Here is a 17,617-nt window from a genome sequence, read left to right as displayed (position 1 = left end):
TAGGTTTTAGTTTTAGCATGATTTGTTTATTAGGGAGTCACAAGATTTAAGTAAGTAACCAAATGCCACTTGTTAAGCTGTAAACAGAGTTTTAGAGCCCAATTACATCTATAATCAGCCCTTGCTGACTCATCTGCTCTTAAGTACAAACTGTTTAGAAGCAGTGATCGGTGTCTGGGCTCCAGGGATTTCACTGCTAAGCAAAGGAGCTTGGCAAAGCCCTCAGAGATAACTGCAGGCACAGAGCTAGGCCCATGAGGCTAAATTATACCAATGCTACATGAAACCACCAATTACTGCCAGTGTAGGGTTACCACAGTGGTTCCACAGACATCATTTAGTAACCAAACAGTGCCATTAAATTGGCTTGCAGGATGAATTTGATCACTTCTCCAGCCTGAAGTGCTGTAATGGGTTCTCTCTGGGTTACCATAACGGAGAAATTCATTTGAGAAACAGCAAGCTACATACCAAGACGCTTCTTCACTGCTGCACTTCAGTCCTTCCTGGAAGAGCAGGTCACCCAACCCAGGAAAAGCTACAATTAGCAACACATGCTAATGAGGACGACTTTGTTTATTGCAGACTGCCAAGCTCTGAAGTGTTTGCTTTTCTTTTTGGTGTGATCTCTTAGAATCATTTGCATATGTCCCTTAAATGGACAAGCAAAAAAATGCATAAAGATGCTGCCACCACCCCAAGACTAATTCTTGATCCAAGTAAGTTCTGAAGGAATAGCTAAACTGATTCCCCAAATATATCTTTACAAAACAATACCTCTACTGAACTCAAGTTCTTTGCTTTGACCTCATGCTGCTGCCAACTATGAGGAAAACTGAAGTTCATTAATCCTAGATTTCATAGCTGAAACCTGAAACAGAGCAGAGGGGAAAAAACAGTAAAAAGGCAATCACTAAACTTCAAGTCTCAGTTGAACATGCCCCTGACCTGTTGTGGTGGGCTGATCCCAATGATCAGCTTCTCACTCACCCTGTGCCACAGCAGGAGGGGCAAGAGACTCAAAAAGTGCAAAAGCTACAAGAATTTATGGATTTCAGTGGATGGGAGAACGAAGCAAAGGGAAAATAGAAAGCAGGGAAGAAAAAAGAAGTGAGGCAAAGGTAATCATACCCCTATTCCCACAGCAGACTGATGCCCAGACCAACAACTGCCTTGGAAAGATTCCCCCCTAGTTATTGCAAATGGTGTTGAATTTTTCTTTGGCCAGTTTGGATCAGTGGCCCCAGCTCAGCCTCCTGCTCTCTGGGGACCGGGGACAGAGTGAGGAGCAGAAGAAGCCTTGACACTGTGCACATACAACTCAGCAAACACCTTGCTGTGTTATCAGCCCTGCTTTGGTCACAGGCCTCTAACACAGCCCCATACCTGCTCCTACAAGAAAATTGAATTCAACTCCTGCTTCATTACCTTCATTAACCCAGCCAGACCCAGCACACCACACCCAGAAAACTGTAGGCCATTTCACAGTCAAACTGCAACTCTACAATTAGTACATCTTGTAGAACAGCTGGCTGCTATTCCATAATATTATGCTTAAGGTAGAAAGAGATTTAGAATCATAAGAGGGCCTGGGTTGGAAGGCATTTAAAGATCACCTAGTTCCCAGCTCCCAGGCATGGGCAGGGACACCTTCCACTTGAGCCAGTTGCTGGGGGTCCCATCCAGCCTGGCATTAAACACTTTAAAGGATGGGACATCCACAGCTTCTTTGGGCAACCTGTTCCACTGCCTCACCACCCTCACAGTGAAGAATTTTTTCCATTCAACAGATCTTAAAGCAGCCCAGAGCTACCCCTTCTAAAGTATTTCAAAGTTATAAAGAGTAAGCTTTTTAAAGTATTTTACACTGCATTTCCTATCTTAGATGTTGGCTGAAACTGACCTTGATAAAACAAACCTGTTTTACCTCATCTTAAGTAGGTACACACACAGGATGTAAAGTTTTGGTCATTTATTTGGTTATGTCTAAATCCTTAAAAGAACATGGTTAAGGCGAGAGAGAAGCATATTAGTTACAATTCATATAACAAGTAATAAAAAGATTTGAATATCTGTACACTACTTTAATTAATGCTTACTTACTGACTGATGCCTTGAGCTGTATTCAGCTAGGTGGCATTTTTGTGTAAACAGTATTTACTAGAACAAAAAATTAACTAGTACTAGCCTTACTACTAATATGCTATTTCAAATCTACTCTTGCAAACAAATAGCAGTAAAAATACTCATTTGTCTTAGACATACAAAGCACAGCATTGTCCTGGGTAACAACATGTAGCTTTGCAAGTGATACCTGGTTCCTTTAGTTGCAATGGCTTATAGTAGTAGTAAGCTAAATAAAAGACCTACAAAAAGAAGTCATAACACAATTGGAATTTCACATTGTCAAGCATGTAAGGCTGCAAGTTTTACAGTGTGTGAATACACAAGATATGTTGAACGGTGACATTCCCAGCCATTATAGATGCAAATGCTTGATGCAGCATATCTTCTCTCAGCCTCCAGAAAGGCTCATGTGCAGAAGAAAGAGATCACTGAGTATAATAGCCCAAGTTTAGTGGAATCATCATTATGTATATGTACACACACATATCCATGGTGCAAGTTTAGACTTCAGGAACAGAGTGATCCATCAGGCTCTTCATGATGCTAGTTGCCATCCTAAAGAAAAGGAAAAGGCATTCAGGTTTGTAAGACAACTACAGAAGACCACTCAAGCTTCTGCTCACAGTAGCTTTGTCACGGCCAGTCCTTCAATACAAAACAGAAGCTGGACTTTTCATTCCACTATTTTGGACAAGTTGCTACAGAAAGCTGCATGAAACTGCACCCTGAGATTAAAGAGAAGCCCACAATACTCAGCATTTCTATTAGCATCTGAGCTGTGTTGTTGGTATCTTTCAGGGTATGGACATGTGTGCAAGCAGAGTACAAGCACAAGGGAAGGAGAGCAGAGGGAAAGGTGGCTAATAGACTGAAAACTGCTTTCTAGAAAGAGGATACCAAGCCAAGGGTATATCCTTTTCCTTTACCCGAAAAAGAGTCAATTACACCTGAAGCATTATTAATGCCTAGCAACTTCTAAAGTATTTTTGCAGGACAGATTTAGTCGTAGAAAGCAATTGTTTCCAAAGGATTAGGAAGAAACACAAAACTATCCTGCTCAGAATCACTTTTATGCCACAGGAATTACTTGCAGTACAAACAACATTTAGTTAAAAGGTAACAAATACTTCTAGTATTCAGTTCTTAGAAATCCAGGCTTAGTCAAAAGAAGTTTAGAAAAGGTTTTTTCCAGAAAGGAAAAGGCAAAGGATCATCACAAACATAGAATAGGTTAAAAAACAGTACCAACACAAACCAATTTGACAAAAACATCAGAATAAACAAATTTTCAGGCATCCCCACCCTTCTTCCAGTCTTCAAGTAAAGTTTGTAATTAGGTCTTAATCATGAGTACACTTTCTAGTCACTGTCCACTGGATTATAAATAACACTATGGCTGCTTTGTATTACCTACCTCTTTATTATATAGTCATAAATACTGGAAGGCATGACAGTGATGGTCACTACGTTTCCAGCTGTTGCCAAGATGTCTGCAACCTGCGAGTCCTGTCAGTAAACAAGAAGTCATATGAGCAACACAACCCAAGCTGACTAAGAAAGCAATGGTTCAAGAGCTTTTTCTAGACCCATTTCACGTGGCTTTGAGACCCCCCCCCCCAACTCCTTGTTTGGAGCACTCAACCTTCAGGACAAATCACTGAAACTGCAATGCCACTTCACAGATGCTTGGTTCTGAGTATCTTGCATGAACTGACTAGAGAAGGGACACAGATGTCATACGCATTTCCTGCTAAACTTTGATGGAGGCTGGAAGGAGGAAGCTTCCCTTCGTTTTGCCTGCAAGGCTGGACTAGATAAAAACAGAGGGCAGCCTTGCCAGGTAGAGGCAGAGAGAATGAGAATGAGCTGCCATAACAACCAACACAAAACTGCATAGAGGCCTAAAACATCTATGTCAAGTTAAATCATGACTGAAGTTTTTATTCTATGAACACTAACAATATATTACAACCTTTTCTCGCTCTCCAAACACACTACACAAACATAAAAAGTTCACAGCTGTCCACACCCCACACATAGTATTTATTTTACCTTCAACCCAATTACATTCTGGCCATTAATTTCACAGATGTTGTGCTCTGTCAGAAGTCCATTTCTTGCAGCAGAACTGTCTTTCACTATTGAGGTTATTTTTCCATTCTTGAATATGAAACCAACATGTCCTGTGCTGTCCTTATGCATGGTAATGATTCGTTCAAATGGTCTAAAATATTTAAAATAAAAAATCTTCAGTCTACTAAACCACAGGAAAAAAAAACCACTTTCTATTTTAGTATCTTTAGCTTTTAAAAAGTAATTGTACTCTAAGGGACTCATATATATAATTGTTTATAAACCTTACAGGTTTTCCCTGTTCTACAGATATTTCACCATCTGGATCAATATCAATACAAAAATCCCACACAACATCCACCCACCCACCACCTCAATCAAACAAATATCCACTAAAAATAAAGTTCTCTACAAACATTACAAGGTCAATAAAACAGTGCAGGCAGTTTTAACAACTGCAGGTAGACTACAGGATTCTGAGAGCACAAGGCTTCCTCAACAACATTTCTGCTGTCCCCAACTGCTTTGGGGACAATAAACCTTTAAATTGTGTCTTAAAAAGGCATTAGGTATAGGAAGAGGGTGCCATGTTGGGCACAGAAGTGGTAGACAGAGCATGGAATCTACTGCCACAGTGTTTCAATCCAGTGCTTGAACTAACTGCCCCAATCAAAGCAGCTGCCCTCCACTGAGTCAGGCTTGGTTCTTAAGCAGGAAAGAAGATGGAAAAAGCTTTGAGTTATAAACTTAGTCACATGAAGCATCATCTGTCTTCTTGCAGCCTACAAGCCTTATGTTCAATCTGACCTGTTGTTACTACATACAGTGAGCTACAAGATCATTATTTAAAAAACATATTGGGTCATCAAGCATTCTTTTAATAAAACTGGCATTAATTCCTATGTAAGCAACAGAGTTCACAAGAAAAGCTATCATGCTACATAAAATGCAATTGTATTAATAATGCAGCAAACATTTTGTAACTTTTATTGTTGACTTTCACTTATACTAAATGAAAAAAATTGCATCTGAAAAAAAGCATAGAACTCTTCAGAGTTTAAATTTAACTTGTACCATCTCTCACTCACTAGTTTATCTTGGAAAAATGTTACACCTCATCATGCCCAGGAAGTTTACAAGTTAGGAACCATTTTGATTGCTCCCCACCAAAGGGAACATTTCTGATCTTTATTACTGAAGCACGTGGACAAGCAGATTTTGTTAAACCTCCTCAAGCAAGGAGAGACCCAAACCCCTCAAAATTACTCAGTGATGGATTATGGCAAATCCATATCTGCAGCTGGCTTTACCTGTCCCGAATGATCATTGAAATCCTTTCTGGAGAAGCCTGTTTCAGAACTTTATGTGCTTTATCAGAACTCCATCCTGCACAGTTTTCACCATTGATCTGCAGAACTTGGTCCCCAAACCGCAGACCAGCAAGGGATGCTGGAGAGTTTGCCTGAACTAACTGGACAAATATACCCTAAAAAAGAGGGGGGAAAAAAGGGAGGGGAGGAGAAGAGGAAGTTCTTGCTTAAAGATGAAGACCAGTCACAGAACACACAGTCTCTAAAATTTTCCATTCTACACAATATCAGCCAAACAGACAAGACAGAAGGATCTGCTAATTATCTCTTCTTAAGGGGCACTTTTGACATCTCAGTCTGTTTCTAGATGTATTTAAAAGTCTCACAGATACTTAATGCAAGAACAAAGTTCAAAGCCAAGCAAATCTATCTAGATCTCTAAATATTAAAAATTTTAAAAAAATATGAGCATAACGGTTATGTCTTAAACAAAGGGGTAAATACTTGTCTGTTTTAACAGGTGTTACAAAACTATTTCTAGTGAAACTACTCCTGAAAACAAGGTAAAGAATATCAAAGCAAATTATAAATAATACCTTGGGAGAGAGGGTTGTTAAAAAAAACCCACCACCTCATGCTACTCTAAGAAAACCCCATTTTCTGCATTAGAAGAACTACAGAAAAGTATTTTAACCCTACATGCTACTTGCAGTACAAATTTTGTAAAACATTTAGATTAAATGGCTTAAATAGTTTAAGCACTTTTTACAAAAAAGGAGATACTTCTATACTGTGGGCAGTTATTACATACTGCTGAACATCAAGTACTGCCCAGTATTTCCACAAAGGTAGAGACAAGCAGTCCTGAACTGATAAAAAGTATCACAACAACTATGCAAGGACAAGTTCACACTCTAAAGTGAAACAAAAAATATTCTATATATTTTTCAGATCTTATAAAACACAAGGCATTAAACTGCAGCTGTAAATTCAGCTTCAAGTCCAGAGAGCTGGAAATCTAATTACAAGTCTAATGAAGGACTTTAAAATTCTGGTAATAGTTAAGAAACCGTTATACAGAAGACTATTTTGTGACCACATCCTAACTTCACTACTAATATAGTCCAGCAGTAAAACCTCTAGAGGCAAAAGCAACTTCTACACTTACATTATCAACAGCCTTAAGGCGAAGTCCAATTCTGCCATCTTGATCTTTACACAGAATTGCTTCACGGATGCCTTGCTTAATTTCCGCTCTGCGAATTCCAATATCGTTTCCAGTTACTGGAGCTACCATGTAATTAGTAGAAGGTCGTGTTACCAGTTGCTGATTAAAAAAAAACAGCCAGAAAATTTAGTTTCAACTTTTAGGAATAGCTTTATGTCAGTTTGATATTTTAAAAAAACATTACACAAAATTAGCCACAACACCAAGTCTCCCCCACCCCCTCCCAACATTGGAAATGGACCGCTCAGTTTCAGAACAGACTAAAATAGGCACTGCAACTTAAATAAGTACTGTACTTGACTGAGAGGTGACTTAAGGCAAATAATAATCTGCTCTCTAGAATGCTAGATACACATTTAGTCTTTACACTTTTGTTTTCTCAAATATGCTTGACTGGTACCTACACCCTGTGGCTGAGCAGCTCCCGTCACTGCCAAGTTTCTCTGCACCTCTTCCTCATTGAGGCTCAGGCCCATATACTGAGAAAGTTCTGGATACAACCTGGGGTACAAGCCTACAGGAGAAAAACAAAACAAAAATCAATACAACAGTTGGTTTAAAAGAAGGAGCAGTTAACTGCTTGCACATGCACAATTACTTCAACAAATCTTGTGCTTTTGTAATTATTAATTGGAAAATTAAGACAATTTGAATCAGAATTGTTATTCTGGCCAGGTTCAGAAGAGTATCCAGACAAGCAGCACTTCTGAGATAAAGAACTTAACAGGAGAACTTTCAGTTTCAATTACTGTATTCACCCTTTACAACACAAACAACAATAGACACATGGTGACATGTTCCAAAACCAACATTGTGCTGCATTGTACAAGGACACGCCCTTAAACTCTAGAACTCCGGGGCAACTAGTGGAGAACTGCTCTCTTCCCCAAACCAGGGGAAGGAGAACTGCTCTCTTCACCCCCAAACCAGGTGCGCTGAAGAACACACACAGAGACCTTCTACCAAGTTCAAAATAGCAAGAGGCATTCATGCCAAGGATATTCCAGATCTGAGGCATGGGAAAGTTTCTGCAGAAGCCTCCTGGTTCTAAGGTCCACATTACAGTCTGCTTCGAGTCTTCATGAGAAAGCAGCTGTCATTTTGTCACAGCTTCAAACTGAAGGGGCTTTATACATGCCTCTCAACAAGACAAAAAACAGACACTCTTTAGAAAATCCCTCTATACCCAAGCATAGGAAGGTACAAGGAGTGGGAGGAAAAAAAGCTGAACTGACAGACTTGTCAGACCTTGAAGCTGAACAACTCTGGAAATAAACTTGATATTGCTCTTGACATTCCACAGATCATTAACTGGTGCCATCTAACAAGGGCCAGTTATGAGAACTCTTAAGAGTCCCACCGACATTCTCTCTAAACGAGTGGGGACAGAAAAAGCTGCTTGGAGAGAGAGGCAGTGGAAAGAAGGGCTTCAGAAGCAACCAGACTCCCCAGTACACAAGTCTTAGGTTTCTAGCGCTCATTTATGGGTATGAAAGTATAAACCCAGCTATTTTAAGAGTCCATGTCTGACCAGCAACAGAAAGTAACTTTTCTGGGAAGGAGCAAAGGTCAATGCAAGGTGAATGCCAGTATAAACAAGAGATTTTTTTGCTGTTTAATATGCTGCTTTGCATGAGAGCAGTCTGATCATATTTCTGGACTAATCCAGAAGCTTATAGCTTCATCAATACTGATTTTAAAAAAATTTTATTCATCAAAAGCTTTTCTTTTATTAAATCAATATTGATTTAATAAAAAAAAAGCTTTTGATGAATAAATTTTCTATTTTTGCTTGCTTTTTCAAGCAAGCCCCTAGGATTATACACAACACAGCACAAGATTTCTGCAGCTACACAATTCTTCTGTTTTGCTCTTTACTACACCAGATCCATCTTTACTGGCTGAATTAAATTCTCATTTAAAACAGAGAGTGCTCAAAATAATGAAACACGTAGCAGAACACAAAACTCTTGATGTTGGGTAGTCTCTGTTTCTGTCAGAAAAGGAGCATTTACAGTGGGTCTGGCACATCCTATAGGTGATAGGGATATATTGAATGATTAATCATTCTTCAGTCACAGAATTCCAGAGCAATTCACACACAAACTGATGTCAAAATTATGTTTTGGTTCCTGCTTTCCAAATACATGCAGGAGAATTCAAACTATGGACAGCAGAAAAAATGTTACCAAGACTGCTGAAGCAAACTCAAATCTGGTCTGGTGAGGTTAGGCCAGGTAAGTACCTAATCCAGATAGGATCTACCAGAGACAACTCTGGTGAGCTATCAAACATCTGCCTTAAAGTCATCTTAGACACAGAAGCACCCAGAGGAGAACTGGAGACAAAGTTTCATCCACCAAACTTTAATATCTGATCGAGCAGCATTCCTGACCACCATTCCAGCACTGCTGCTGGTCTTGCTGGTTACAAGGCTTTAGGCCTTTTAGACCAGGAATAATTTACTAAAGCAGGGCTCTAACCCCAAACATACCTGTGCACCTTTGTGGATGTACACATGCATGGGAGAAAAGAAGGAGAAAGTACAAGTACAGATCATTCAGCTTTAAATCTGATGGATTTCCCACCACACATCTGAATACAAAATCTGCTGCAAGCTTCATGTTGGTTGCACAACAAGATTAAATGCCAGCTTCCTGGGCACTTGTTGACAGATATTTGTCTCAAAGCAAACTCAGTGTAGAGGAAAAACTCTGACTCACGCTGTCCTCTAAAGCTTACAAATACATATGTGATAAATAAGGACCACCAAGTGTCTGAGGTAAGAGCTAACAGAGCCCAAAGGCACCAACATCAAATCTTGTTATGGTAGGCTCACTTGGAAAAGGTTGCAAAAAGAGAAGGGCGACTGCTTGCCACAACTTCCTTTTATAAGCAAACACTGGTTTTTGACTCCTAGAGCACCTTACCAAGGTGGGTGTTAGCATTTACAAAATGGAAATGTAAACAGGATAACATTTATTTCCCTTTGTAAATAGGGTAACATATTTATAGCTATTTTTGACTGTACTATTATTAAAAAACTTTAGGATTTCGTAACTGCTTTCCACAACATTATCCACAGGATACTATGCAGTACATGAGCTTACCTCCATCACAAGGAACTGGAGCAGAAGCTTCAGACAAGATTGCTGGATTAGCTGGATTTGAAGAAAAGGCAGTCTGAGCCTAAAAGCAAAGAAACTCACATATGTTATCCTGTATAAGAAAAATAAATCTGAAGTATGCAGGCAGGAGACTCAGTATTTTCTTTTTTCTTGTACATGCTAATTACTACTCATCTTGAAGTAATGAAGTCAAACTTTTTATGTGAAAGAAATAGCTTCAATACAACATGCTGTAATAGTATCAGAACTACTTTGGCAGATCATATCTTCCTCAGAGACAAAGCAACAGTGATAATGCAGAAAGGCTTTCCTGTCAAGCTGTTCTATTTACATCATCAAGCAAGTTAAAAAGCCCTAAAGGAAACATTACCTTTGTCCAAAAAAGCTTACAAAAAAGTTTTAAGGTGTGACCTTTAGCAAAGTGTTTCATAATTACTTTTTTTCAGCTAGATAGCAGCAGTTTTACTTCTTCACACCATTTACAGACACTGTTAGTGAGATCCACAGCTCTTTTCAGGTGTCAAGTTCCACGCAATCCAGTGCTACTAGTATATCTTCTGAAAGAAACAGACCTTCCAAGATGATTTTTCTACAGCCACTACAGTGAACACATTAAACTTTATTTCTGTATTGCTGACTGGCTTACTTCATTAAGTTCTCTTATATTTGTGAGTCAGTTTCCTTCCTTCTCAATACCTCAACTCTATTTTTTGGCCATGTGTGTTCACGACCAGTGAAAAATACAGCCTTAGAGAGGCCTCCTAAGCATGATGGAAATAGCTATTCCAGTAACTTTCTTGAGGTTGAATGTCAAAGGAGGGAAGGGGGGCAGGGGGAGGAAGTACTCAATGCACAGTGAAACGTTATCCTGAACAGGACACAAATTTTCTAACACAACATGACAGTCAAATTACTTCATGATGTTAAGGAAATGCTTAAAAATAGAAAACTTCTCAGTCCTTTACACTCCAGGAAGTTGTCTTTAAAAAAAGGTTTCACAGCAAGAATGAGTCATTATTTAGCAATATCACGTGTATTTAGAAGCGCAGGCTCCAACTCAAATGATGGACAAAAAGAGCAGGTTAGAATAATATTTAATGTAACAAGTCTGTTTGTTTTAGCCAGCAGTCATTTGAATCTTAGTCACTCATTGCAGATACAGTCGTCTTTCAGCACTCTGCCCCCTCTTCTCCTAAGAATGCTCTCAGACTTATTTAAAGAGACAGCATTTTTACAATGCATTCTTTGGGAGAAGGAAGTAATTTAGCCTTTTATACCAGCAGGTCAAGGGAGGTGATTCTGCCTCTACTCAGCCCTTGTGAGATCCCACCTGGAGTGCTGTGTCCAGCTCTGGGATCCCCAGCACGGGAAAGACATGAACCTTTTGGAGCAGGCCCCAAAGAAATGATCACAGAAGCAATCAGAAGATGGAACACCTCTCCTACGAGAAAAGGCTGCCAGAGCTGGGGCTGTTGGGCCTGGAGAAGAGAAGCCTACAACAGCCTTCCAATACTAAATGGGGCTTATATGGAAGATGGTGACAGACCTTTTTAGCAGGGCTTGTTGCAATAGGACAAGGGATACAGGTTTTAAACTAACAGAGGGTTAGATTTAGACCAGATATGAGAAACAAGTTTTTCAAAATGAGGGTGGTGAAGCACTGGAATAGATTGTCCAGAGAGGTGCCAGATGCCCCATCCTTGAAGACATTTAAGGTCAGGTTGGGACATTAAAGGCTCTGAGCAAAATGATGGAATTGAATATGTCCCTGCTTGTTGCAGAGGACTTTTATCCAAACTATTCAGTGATCCTGTGAAAACTATCAGTGAAAATGGAATGGCTTACTGATTACATTTATGACAATTTTCAACTGTAATATATAAACTCTAGCAGTTGGTCAATAAAAGGCCAGAGGAGCACGTTCTTGGCTCCAGGCTACTCAATTTTTTGTTCAGCATTGCCAGACTGCAGATAAAAGACTGTGGTTACATAAGAAGAATGGAGTGGGAGGACACAATCAGGAGCAATCCCAACACAGCACCCACAACTTCAAAAGCCTCATCCCACACATACAAACACAGATGAGACAGGGCACTGCATTTTGGGATAGCACAGGAGAGTTAAGAAGCTGTTCCTGTAGTTTGCTTGATGGCTTCCCAATGAAAACAGCATGACACAAGCACCAGCCACCTTAAAACACACTTTAACTTCTTGCTGTTGTTTAAACCAGGAAGGAATGCAGGTTAAGTTCAGGAAAAGGTAAAATGTAGAAGAAAGTAAGAAAACTCCTTGTGAAATACATCCACATCAAACTTCTCATAGACTTTTTAATCCATTCAAGTGTTTTTCATTATTTTGTTTCACAGATATTTTTTTTCATCCTCATCATGTCTAATAATAAAACTACCAATATTCTTACACATAAAGGGTTTTGCACAAAGGTGATAATCTTGGATGTACTGTGAGAACTGATCAGTACCATAAAATAGCCAGAGGACAAGTCTGATTCCAGATGACATTAAGACGGCCAGTGCTTTTTTTTTTTTTCTGCTCAAATGACCACAAAAACTTTCTGCCACTGAGTTGGACACTGGGAATGAGATGCAACAGATTTATTCGTTTAGTCATCAAGTCAGAGCTGAAGTACATGAAGAGATTAACTATATTTGTCTACTTAAGACCGTGTATCTATACTTCAAAAAACCCAAACATATTAAGGACAAATGAACACAAATGAATAGATAAAGCAAAATAAATATATTCAGGTGGTAAATAAGCATTAATCATATTAGATCAAGCTACAAAGTAAACAGGTTGTCTTTTCCCTTTCAGAGTGAGACAGTAAAACAAGTTCTCAACTACAATAAGTCTCCCCTTTCCTGGATTAAATATCAGTTAAGGTGTCATCAAAACTCATAGTTTTTAAAGTCCACCATACCTGAATAACTTTGTCCACCTTCAGATCTTCTAGGGAAGGATAGAGAGACATTTTGATGAAGTCCTACAGGGCAAAGGGCACACTAGAAAAAAAAAATCAAATGGGAGAACAAACAACAGGATTAGCTTTCAGATATTTACTGAGTTTAACTCCTTTTTTTTTTTTCCTTTTAAACAAATTAACCAGACTAAGTACTAATCAAGTGTTCTGTGACCTGCCAGTCAGCAGTAAAGATATCTGGCACTACAGATGAATTCCATTAAGACTACCCATTTAATCTGTTATCAGTAGCAGCCTTTGGCTAATAGGCTTTATTTAATATACTTAGCACTGTCAAAGTTTAGGTCTCAATGAAGAGAAAACCTACACAGAGCAAAACATTTCACAGGAAGCAAAGAAAGACTTTAGGAGGCCAAGATACAATTACGATGAGGGCTGGGAGGGAAAACCTAACCACTCTTGTCCCAACAGGAACAGTATTTTACATTCAACTGTGAAAGCTTCCATTCTGTTGTCTATAACATTTAAAAACTTTCAACACTTCTAATATGCTACTGACCTGCTTTTGGCTGGGATACAGCTAATGTTCTTCCTAGTGCTGTGTTTTGGATTTAGGATGAGAATAACACACTAGTTGTTTTAGTTGTTGCTAAAAAGTGTTTATACTAAGTCAAGGGCTTTTCAGTTTCTCATGCCCTGCCAGTGAGAAGGCTGGAGAGGCACAAAGAGTGGGAGGGGACAAGCCAGGACAGCTGACCTAAACTAGCCAAAGGGATACCATGCTCTGTATGCTCATGTAGCATCATGCTCAGTATATAAACTGGGGGAAAACCTGGCCAAAGGCACGGGCATTGGTCAGCAAGTGGTGAGCAGTGGCAATGTGTACCACTCATTTTATATATTCCAACTACTTTTTTTTTTCCCTTCCTTTTCTCTAACATTAAACTATCCAATTACATCAACCCATGACTTCTCACTTTACTCTTCTGATTCTTTCCCTCCATCCTGCTGGGGCAGGGGGAATCAGCAAGCAATTTTGTGGCCCTCAGTTTTAGGCTGGAACTAAATCATGAAACCCAGCAAGAGGCCACTAGACAGACCTTGGCTTCACATCTCCATTTGCAACACATTAATTGCAGCAAGAGACCTGTAAAAACTAGGAAGATTCAGTCAGTGGTGAGTTTCAAAACACAGAAATTCCAGGCTGGCTGTCATGTGATGTTCAGAGAGCCCCTGTGACAACTTATCAGGAAGTTAAAAAAAAAAAAAAAAAAAAAAAAAAAAAAAAAAAAAAAAAAAAAAAAAAAAAGGGAAAAAACCCCAAACCCTAAGCAAAAAAAAAAAAAAAAAAAAAAAACCAAAAAAAAACCAAACAAACAAACAAACAAAAAAAAACCACTTCACATGATATTCTAAGGCACCATGCTGACATCCAGCTCTCCTAGAACCAGTCACCTGAGGCTTCAGGAAATCCCATTTTTCCAGAGCTCCTTAACTCACACTCTCACTGAGATCAGCTGAACTTCTGAAACCCACAATAAAATATTCCACATCAGTATATGGGAGTATTTCAGTGAGAGGGATGGAGAGGGACATAACCAGAATACAACAAAATGGGATCCAGTTTTGCAAGTCACAGAAGGTACTGAAAACATAGTTAACACAGAAGTTTTGTTAAAGGTTTTGGGTTTGGGGATTCATTTTCTCATTCAAAGAAAAGAGGTTCTTTTTAAAGAAGCAATTTAGCAAAAATTTCAGACTAAAAGTGACCATTGCATAAATCCTTGAGCTATTGCTTCTTTAAGCACAGATACAAAGTCCATTTCTAAATGAACACCACACACATGGATGCCTAATGTGATAATGCAGTAACACAATAGACATCTCTTCATATTACACTAAATTCATCAACAGCTTTTATGTTTGTTCAGCAGTGCCCAACAGCTCCAGTATCATGTCAAACTGCAATTAAAACTTAAAAAAAACATGCTCTAAATGTGACAGAGATCTAAACTGTAAACACGTGGTCTGTTATATTACAATAATTAATTGCCACTGACTTTTTGGATTAATTGTTGCAACTCCACCAAACATAGTTAAAGCCTGGAAACTATAACACATGCATTTAAGGTCAGTTTGAAGTTCTGTTTTAATCCAGTATCAACCTGAAAATGAAATGCTTTTGCTCATCCAAAATGGGTAATAGCAAACATAAGCCAAAGCCCTTGTCAGGTAAGTGGTTCCTGGATGCTCCATTCTGCTGCTCACACCAGTCAAGGCACACACAGCATCGGACTCGGCATCTCCTTCTGTCCTACAGCAGCCCGGGTAGATTCAGGTGCTGGTCCTAGCACCGTCACATGTTCAGAGTCAGCACACCCCTGGCAGCAGGCAACAAGAGAGGGCAGGCCAAGGACAGTGTGTTCCCAAAGGAGTCACCCCACGGCAGGGTGAGGAGAGGCGCAACAGCAGCACTTTGCAGGTGATGATCTTGGCATCCACAGAGCTGCAGAGCACAGCACAGAGAGTGCCAGGTCCCCTGCCCCAGTGACCAACTTCCACAGAACACCCTGGCCAGATTTATTTCTCCTCCACAGACCAGTCTCTGCACAGTCACTTGGTTACCTGGCAACCTCCATCTTCCGCTAGTTTATAAAGAGGAGCACAGTGCTTTCTGTAGAAAAGCATTAGCAAAGCTAAACAAATACTTGTGTTCAGATTGTGTAAGACAACACTCCAGAAGTTTATCCTGCCCCTTGACAACCCCCTCAGCCTCCCCTTCCCAGCCAAGGGTTAACAAACCCAAGTGTTTGTCACAAAGGCTGGCTGGCTAGGCTGGCTCCCTCGCAATAAACTCACCAGTTCCTCGTTTTGGTTTTCCAACTAAATAGCCAGAGGAACAGTGAACAGTCACCACTGTAACTGCATTCACAGAGCTCATAACTTTGCATATGGTAACAAAATACCCCACGTTAGATAATGTAAGAGCCACAAGAATATTGCATTTAGTTTAAAAAAGGATTGTTAAGTAACAATTGATACCATCAGGGTGTACAGGTAATTGCATAAAGAACTTGTCCACGACTTCTGTACAATGTTATTCACAGTATAAACATGAATTTCAGCTGGTGCTGTAACGGCTTTAGGCACTAGGGAGTGGATACCACAAAACGTGAGTCACTACAACCTCCTCTTCTCAAAAATTTCACCAACATCAGAATCACTTTCCCCAATAATTTCCATACTTTGAGGAGACCAACTGTTTAGGGACGTAGAAATGAAAACAAAAGAAAAGGCACGGGGCAGGAGCTGTAACTCATCTGGCGAAACCCTGCAGTAAAGACCTCGCCCCCTCTACAGTACACTTGGCTGGAAAGTCTGACTGCCCCTGCCAGCACGTCCCACCAAGGAGATCCTGTTTGCCAAAGGGAAGTACCGGGCCACCGATCGGAGAGGTATGAAAGGCGTCACTCGTGACACCCTGAGCCTGCCAGCAGGAAGTCTCGAAGGTGGGAGTGATCCCGAACTGCTTTCGGTGGCGTAGCTGGGAGGAGACGGGCTTCTCGACGCATACTTCAGGTCGGAAAGCATGAACAAAACACAGCAGGATGGTCCTGCTAAACCCCAGTCCGGCCAGCCTGTAGTGACTGCAGTCTTTGAAAGCACCAGCAGCCAAAACTGGGGGGGTGGGGGGGACCAAAACAAAAAACGCCCCCTCCATGTCTTCCTCCTGTAGCCCGTGGAAAAAGTACAGCAGGCCAAAGTAATGGCACCTATACTGGAACACTGGCTCCCACTTCCAGAAAGTAGAAGCTTGTGAGCCCCGAAATTCATCTTTAAAGCAGATCGAGGACAACACTTCCCGAAGGTCAGGCTGAGACATCACGAACCGAGGAACGGTTTCGTAAGACGCGTTCCCCACTAATAACTCAGTATTTCCCGTCTGATACATATCTAATTAGCCTGGGAGCAATTGCCCTCATTATGCGCTCAGCTCCGAAACCTGCTGCCTCCATTTCAGACCTGAAGCAGGGCTCGCCTGCCTGAAAAGGCCCGTCCTATCACTCCACTGCTGCAGCACCTTTCAGCCCGTCACAAGAGAACTTCATACAAATGCCCGAGCCTCGCCCGTGCAGCGGCTGCGGAGCCCCAAGGAGGGGCCAGAAGGCGCTCCCAAACCCGAGGGCCGGACACAGACAGTCACACAGAGCCTTATCCAGGCGCTGCTTTCCCTGCCCGCGGGCGGAGCCCCCCCTCCCCCGCCCCGGGCCGGCAGCGCCCCGAGCCCGGCTGAAGCCTCCCCCCGGCCGGCTGCGGGGAGCGGCGGCCCCGCAGGAGCACGACACGGCTCCGCGGCTGGAGCGGGCACCCACACCGCCCTCGCAAGCAGCACACCGGGGCCGCCTCCGCGCCCGCCGCCCCTTCCCCGCTCCGCCATGCCCGGCCCGCAGCCCCCCACCCCGAGGAGCGCACAAAGGGCCGCGGGGAGGGGGCTCCGCCCGCCGACCCCTCGCTTACCTCCGGCCCAGGGGCTTGTTGGCTGCCGTCCGTCGGGGCCCGTAGTACGGAGAGGGGCGGCGGGAGCGGCTCCCCTGGATCCCGGCAGTGCCGCTAGGAAGGGAGCGGGGGCGGTGGCGGAACTGGCCCGGCCCCGCGCATGCTCCGGCGGCGGCGGGCAAGGGGAAGGGGCCGGGGCCGCGGCTGGTTTTGGCTGCTGGCGGCTGTGGGGGAGTGGGGGGCGACCGGGGTGCCGGCGGCCTCGGTCCGTTCTGGCCGCTTGTTTCACGTAAACTCTTGGAATCATCAAGGTTGG

General features: G+C 41.7%; 1 protein-coding gene across 1 annotated transcript; it reads right to left on the bottom strand.

The window, feature by feature from the left end:
• Positions 1-1,957: 1,957 nt before the first annotated feature.
• Positions 1,958-17,469, bottom strand: SDCBP (syndecan binding protein). Its single transcript, XM_009085533.4, has 9 exons — positions 17,323-17,469; positions 12,805-12,886; positions 9,849-9,927; positions 7,143-7,252; positions 6,679-6,837; positions 5,511-5,686; positions 4,180-4,351; positions 3,542-3,633; positions 1,958-2,682 (listed from the first exon to the last, which is right to left on the bottom strand). The coding sequence occupies exons 2-9, from the start codon at positions 12,853-12,855 to the stop codon at positions 2,628-2,630; spliced, it is 894 nt and encodes a 297-aa protein (XP_009083781.1). The 5' UTR covers positions 12,856-12,886; positions 17,323-17,469; the 3' UTR covers positions 1,958-2,627.
• Positions 17,470-17,617: the final 148 nt, after the last annotated feature.

This window comes from Serinus canaria, chromosome 2 (assembly GCF_022539315.1).
Source record: "Serinus canaria isolate serCan28SL12 chromosome 2, serCan2020, whole genome shotgun sequence".
In the NCBI taxonomy this organism is placed as follows: domain Eukaryota; kingdom Metazoa; phylum Chordata; class Aves; order Passeriformes; family Fringillidae; genus Serinus; species Serinus canaria.
The sequence above is the reverse complement of the archived record's forward strand: the minus strand, read 5'-3'. Positions and strand labels throughout refer to the sequence as shown.

What these genes read in the sequence shown, in the direction of transcription:
- SDCBP (XM_009085533.4), bottom strand. Translation starts at nt 12,855, where the DNA reads ATGTCTCTCTATCCTTCCCTAGAAGATCTGAAGGTGGACAAAGTTATT. An exon ending in TCCAGTTCCTTGTGATGGAG is followed by an intron (nt 7,253 to 9,848) that starts GTAAGCTCATGT and finishes TTTCTCCTGTAG; the next exon opens with GCTTGTACCCCAGGTTGTAT. An exon ending in TATGACTATATAATAAAGAG is followed by an intron (nt 2,683 to 3,541) that starts GTAGGTAATACA and finishes CCTTTTCTTTAG; the next exon opens with GATGGCAACTAGCATCATGA.